At 46.2% G+C, this 6,000-nt stretch overlaps 1 protein-coding gene across 1 annotated transcript in view; it reads right to left on the reverse strand.

Annotated features, from left to right (window-relative positions):
- Positions 1-5,292, reverse strand: part of LOC144141238 (nose resistant to fluoxetine protein 6-like) — a 78,867-nt gene extending 73,575 nt beyond the window's left edge. Inside the window, exons 1-2 of the mRNA XM_077672796.1 lie at positions 4,977-5,292; positions 1,542-1,747 (exon numbers count right to left, since the gene is read on the reverse strand). Coding sequence (XP_077528922.1) covers positions 1,542-1,747; positions 4,977-5,178 — 408 coding nt within the window. The 5' untranslated portion in view covers positions 5,179-5,292. The remainder of the gene's footprint in view (positions 1-1,541; positions 1,748-4,976) is intronic.
- Positions 5,293-6,000: the final 708 nt, after the last annotated feature.

The raw sequence follows: 6,000 nt of genomic DNA on the forward strand, positions 1-6,000 counted from the left end.
CTTCGGGGGCCCTTCGTTTGACCCGCCACCGCCGCTGGTGTCGGGGGCACCAGAAGTGGCACGGGCGGTGCGGTGGCGGTGGGAGCCGGTCCGGGGCCCGTGGTGTCCATGGCACCCTCCACCGCACTGGACGATGGGGAGGCACGGACGGGAGCGGTACCGGTCCCGACGGAAGAGGTTGCCACCACAACCGCTGCTGTCTCAGCGAGTGGTGTGGAGGCGGGCTGGGCTGCCTGAGGCAACCCTGGGGGGGGCGGGGGCGGGACCAAGTCCGACCCGCGGTACTGGGTCCCCGCCGAAACCAGACGCCGCTCCGCCCCCCGGCGAGCCGCGTCGGCGTACCTCCCCAGGGGGAAAGAGGCGAACCTCTTCCGCGCCTCTGGGAAGGTGATGTTTTCTGTCACTTTTAGATGGATTATTTTCTTTTCCACTTGGAATTTCTCACACTTCCTGGAGTAGGCCGCATGAGGGCCCCTGCAGTTTGCACATGTGAGGTTGTCAGAATTGCAGTTGTCAGTGGGGTGGTCCTGCGCTGCACATTTCGCACAGGTTGTTTTGCCACGGCAAGAGGTTGTGCTGTGCCCGAACCGCTGGCACTTAAAGCAGCGGCGCGGGTTCGGTATGTAAGGACGAATAGAGCATCGGATGTAGCCTGCATTTATGTATTGCGGAAGTGTCGAACGGTCGAAGGTCAGGATAATGTGTCTGGTGGGGATTATCTTATCGTCCCTGCGCATCGTGATGCGGCGCACAGCTGTGACGCCCTGGTCCTTTAAACCTTCGAGAAGGTCGGCATCTGTTTCCGTCAAGAGATCTGTCTCAGAAATCACACCCTGGGAGCTGTTTAGGCTCCTGTGGGGCGTGACCCTGATGTCCAGATCATGGATGCGGGTTTGTGCAAGAAGAGTGCGGGCTTGTTGTTCAGCATTGACTTCTACCAGGATTTCTCCGGTCCTGAGCTTTTTAGCTTGATATTTGCCACCTATGGTGCTTTGCAGAAATTTAGAGATCAAGAATACGGACATGGAAGCGACAGGTCGTGCTGAGTCAGCAGACTCAATCACAAGAAAACGAGCATAGTTATTCGCGGTTGTTGACAAGACAGTTGTTGAAAGAGGTGGGTACGAAACTTCGGTGCGGCCCCTTTTCGGGGGCCGATCACGTTTGGGGGGGGGTTTGGAAAATGCCATATGACACATTGGAAAGCAGGGAGACGGGGGTACTTTCTCCATTGACCTTACCCTGGTAGCCAAAGAGTTCCCGGAGCTCCCTGCCTGGTGAACAGACAGGGAGCCCATCCGCCGGAGCTTGACCTGGGCTCCGACGGCCACCGTTCACGGCTTCTAACCCTCCACCTATAAACACATTGCCACGGTTGGATCCAGCGTATGTTTGGGGGCTCGGGGTCCGCTGTATCGCCAGTACCGTCACCAAGATTGCTCAAGGTGCCCCGTGCGGGGAGTAGAAGTATTCCAAATATCTCTTAGTCCATTCAGCCTTAAGGCCAAGTTTTGTGAAATCCGAAAAAAAAGAAAACTTACCTGTTTTATTAATTTGTTCTTCGGTGTCACGCGCATTGTAGACAAGCAGTATTTGCTTGAGAAGTCTGGATTTATCGTCGAGTTTTCGCCAATGTCCGAAGGAGTCACATTTCCTTTAAGTGCGTCTATGCATTGCGAGTAAAAACCGAGGAAGGTATGGCCTCCTTTCAGTACACCGCTTTCGGGCTTGCCGGAGCTGTCGAACACTGCAAATACAAGAGACGCAGTAGTTGAAACAAGCTATATACTATAGCTCTAAATAACAAGAAAGAAACCCTGTGGATGGCCTAAAATAGGCCAGAGCAGTCCTTTTGAAACTGAAGTTTCGAAACAAAAGTAGCAGGAAACGTTTAGTTGTAACTTTTGTGACAGTTCAAGAGCTAAGCCTCTCGGAAAGTGATGAAGGTATTAGGTTATCAGACTACACGAATAAACACTCCTGATGAATTGTTACACATTCCCGCCATTTATCAATATTCTACAACCAGGAAATTTTATCCTGCATTCAAAAAAGCGAGTGTACAAGTCTGAAAGTTAGAAAATTAGGCATTTAGTGGGTAAACATCACCCTTCCTTTTTTCATATCACGTACAGCATGGACGTCTGTATACCCTACAAATGGTGTATTGATTACTCGCGTTTAAATTTGTATCTTCGTTGACCTTGACTTCTTCACTAAGTTCAAGGTAAAATTACGGCATTTACGGGTTAAACAATACCACGTACTCTTTGCAGTAAAGATTTGTCACCGTGTAGACAGATGCGTGGGCGCACATTTAGGGAAGCGCTGCGTTGAACGGTGTTCCAGTGTTATTTGGGGACAGTTTCTTTTTCGGGATTCCCTGCTGGTCTGTAGAAGTATATACAACTGTCCGGGGGGAATGTTTGGGCGCTTCAGTCAGGGTAGAAACCCTATTTTTCCAGGCAGGTCATCCTAAACTCATAATAACTTCGGAAAAGGCCAGGGAAATTTAACGCACATATTTTTGGCACTTTCACACCTTCCTCCCTCTAGGTAATCCAAGATTGACAGTTTACCCCTGGCCGTTATTTTATAGCTAGTTACAGTCCCTGACCAATGACAAGATCATCCTAAGATCATTTCGTTCACTAGCCATTGCTGGAGCATACTATCCGTCCCCACCGCCTTGTTTCGCTCAGACAGCTGTCGTACGATATGCGCAGCAGCTGGTTAGAACCTCAAACCTTCAAACTGTGCATGCTGACTGGACAGAAAAATAGAAGTTACCGGAGGAGCACAGGCTCACCAAAATTTCTTCAGAAAGACCAACAGAATAATGCAGTAATTCCACTTATTACGAGTAGAAGGGGAACTGAAATTCATTCGTTATATGCGTATTAGCATTTATACGAAAAAGTGTTTACCGGATATGAAGAAATTTTCCGTGAACAGCCGGGATTTCATCACACCGGGTTTGCCATAGGTTGGCTCTGTGTGCGCCCTTTGTAGTACATGCCCACAAGCTTCGTCATCTTTTATCACATAAATAACATGTTTAAATAGTAAAATATTTTATCTACAAAGATCTGGACAGATCACTGAAGCATTGTGCCCAATCCTTAGAACGAAGGACGCAGCGATCAGTTCCGTGTCCACAGTTTGACGCTTTGATCCCCACAGTTTGATCCCTAACCACGCCAACCAAAGGATATATTCTACCTACCCTACTTTGAAACCGCTGCTTTTTCCTCATTGCGATTGCTGTGTCGTCTACCTCAAGACCCTTTGTAGCATGTTTCCACATTCCTGTTTTCATTTGCTGGGATACGATCTTGCTCCGATGCAACGAGGCTGCAGTGCTTTTTCTTGCGCAATTTTTTAACCACACTGCTGCCCATTTATTGTGGTACTGTGAGGTTAGACCAGTAGAGGCTTCAACCAGGACCGACCTCCCGCCGTGGTATCAAGACGTAACGCGAAGGTACAGCAAGGAGGACCAACTTTCAGCTGTCCAGCAGATCCTGTCGGCTCTCGAACGGCAGCACCGGAGTGAAAGCTGCGGTGCGCCATCCTCCCTCCGGGGAAGGGGGCGACCACCACTGCAGTGAGTAGCGACGGTGCCCGTCTAGTACAGTGGCCAAAGGACAGACGAGTGGCTCCGTCCGGGCGTAGTGGCAACACTACGTCTGCTGCCGGCATTTAATAAAGTCTTTTTCAGTCACTCACTCACCACACTCCCGTCTCCCGCAACTTCACCTAATTTGAAAGCGCCTACAAGCCCGAAACAAAAACATTATTGTGTTAAATTTTAAACAAACGGTTCAAGGTAATTCAGTCTACAAACGCACGCAACATCAGACGCCGACTTAGTGGACACGGCCAATCGATAAGAAGCTGCCATTTGCAAGAAGAAGAAATGGGGAGAAAGATAAATACTTTGATGTGATTGAAACCACAAGAAGGAAAGATGGTGGCAGGAGGAGCTGACAAACACTTAATAAATTACCCGCCTGCCACCTTAATATGAAGCCTGTGAGGAACAGATGTTCATTAAACTGTACGGCGATGGTCTGCGGATTCAGTTGGGTATCCTCCACTTGGTGAGCTCTTTGAAAGGGAGGGGATATCGTTATATTAAAGCGAGATGCGCGTTAGTCAGGCTCCCCATTGTGTTGCTTATACATTTTTCACAGAATAAAAATGGCAATTAGGCTTTAGTAACGAGCATTGGCGGGAATTTTTTTAAGTTTAAAAGTGCAGGGTGCCAACCACGGAGTAGAACAGTCACATGTGACATTCATCTCACCGTTTGCTGTGCAGGAATTGTATTTACGCTTACAATAAAAATTACACAAGAGGTGTTGACGCCATAGAAAGCCGTTCGTTCGAACAGCAATCTCAAGCTCAACCTCGTGCTATAGGGCGCTACTAAATGTTCCTTACCAGAAGCTCATTGCCTGGGTATGAGCCACCTTGAATTCAAACGATATTTCTTCAAAGCTTTTTGCGTTACCATTGCAAAGTATTATTATAGACAATATTACAATTTATTTCAAAGAACCGTTTTTAAACCATGCCTCATTGGTTTTTAAATGTAAGCTCTTAGAATTATTGCAGTAATTATTGTGCAAAGATTAAACACCGTCGGTTGTCATTGGCGGAGTATCTACGTGTTCTGTTAGGTTAATTTATGTCGCGCTGAGCTTTCTTATAAAAACGTTTTCTTAAAGTGTTGTATTGCCAACTTTATTCCTTATTTCCTAAAGGTCTTAGATGTGTAGTATTTTTTCGTGTGGTTTGGAATGTAATACTAGCTACAAATCGCATCAACCAGCATGCATGGCTATAGATGCAGAGCGCTTTAACGCTGCAGGGAAGACTGCCCACTCAAACGTGTCAAGGATTAAGAGAAGACAAGAAATAACGTCATTATTATTCAATCCAAATAAAATAAATAAAACACGGTATCTTACTATTCAATGCCCATGTTGCTCCCTCCTCCAGTTGCTGAAGATACAAGGTGAAGTCATCAATGCAGGGGATGCTCAAATTAATATTTGATGATGCAAGGTGATCATTAATCGTGCGCTCAAGTTTTGCGACGTTGCTTTCTTGTGCACTTGTTGCGGAAAGTAAGTATAGGCTGATAATGACCACGGCGTTGTTAAGAAACATCTTCACGATGGAAGTCGTTTTTATTGTTGAAAGCTACGTTCTTTGAAAACTGTTCTCTTAAGGATTTAAATAAAGGAGGCTCACAGAAACCTTGTAATATGCTATGTGCTTCTATCTTCTGAAACCTAATAGACTAGACAAAGTCCCGCACAGACAATCATATATCTGGGATCAAGTGTAAAAACAAGTGAGCGTTGTAACAAAAGGTTATTACCCTGTCGTTGATTATGTAGGAACGTATTGCAACATGGCCACTTCTGACATGCAATATACAAGCGAAAACCCTGCGTGTACGGCGTCTGATAGCGGCATTTACACATCTGCGCGACGCGTACCGGTATGTCTGACCTCTATGTCTATCAAGCCTACCTGACTTCTGATATTGCCATTAACCTTTTTACCTGGAGGCCATCGGTCATCATCGTGACCGAAACCTACAAACCTTAAGGTACTGACCATATTGGCGTAAGCAACGATGGAATGTAATTTAGAAGATCCTTCAGTATGTTTTTACATAAAAGCTGTATATATCAACGACCTATTTCTTGCGCCCGTGCGAAAGAAAATCTCGGGGACCCTTTTCGCCATCTGCTATTCATTACAACTATTGGTGGCAACCTATTCTGCTACTTTGTGGAGTTCCCGCCAGTTTACTGATCAGAGTTTGTTCTGCGCAAGAAAAAAATTCACAAAATATAAATGTCGAGGCACTGCCTTCTTTTTATGTTATACATTTACGCTAAGAATATATCTTTTACCCATGAACTTGCATTGAAAAGTGAGGCATACTATGGGTAGTTGGCGTAATTTTGATCTTTCTAA

This window comes from Haemaphysalis longicornis, unplaced genomic scaffold (genome assembly GCF_048455015.1).
Source record: "Haemaphysalis longicornis isolate Haplotype H1 unplaced genomic scaffold, Haemaphysalis longicornis Haplotype H1 scaffold_6, whole genome shotgun sequence".
In the NCBI taxonomy this organism is placed as follows: domain Eukaryota; kingdom Metazoa; phylum Arthropoda; class Arachnida; order Ixodida; family Ixodidae; genus Haemaphysalis; species Haemaphysalis longicornis.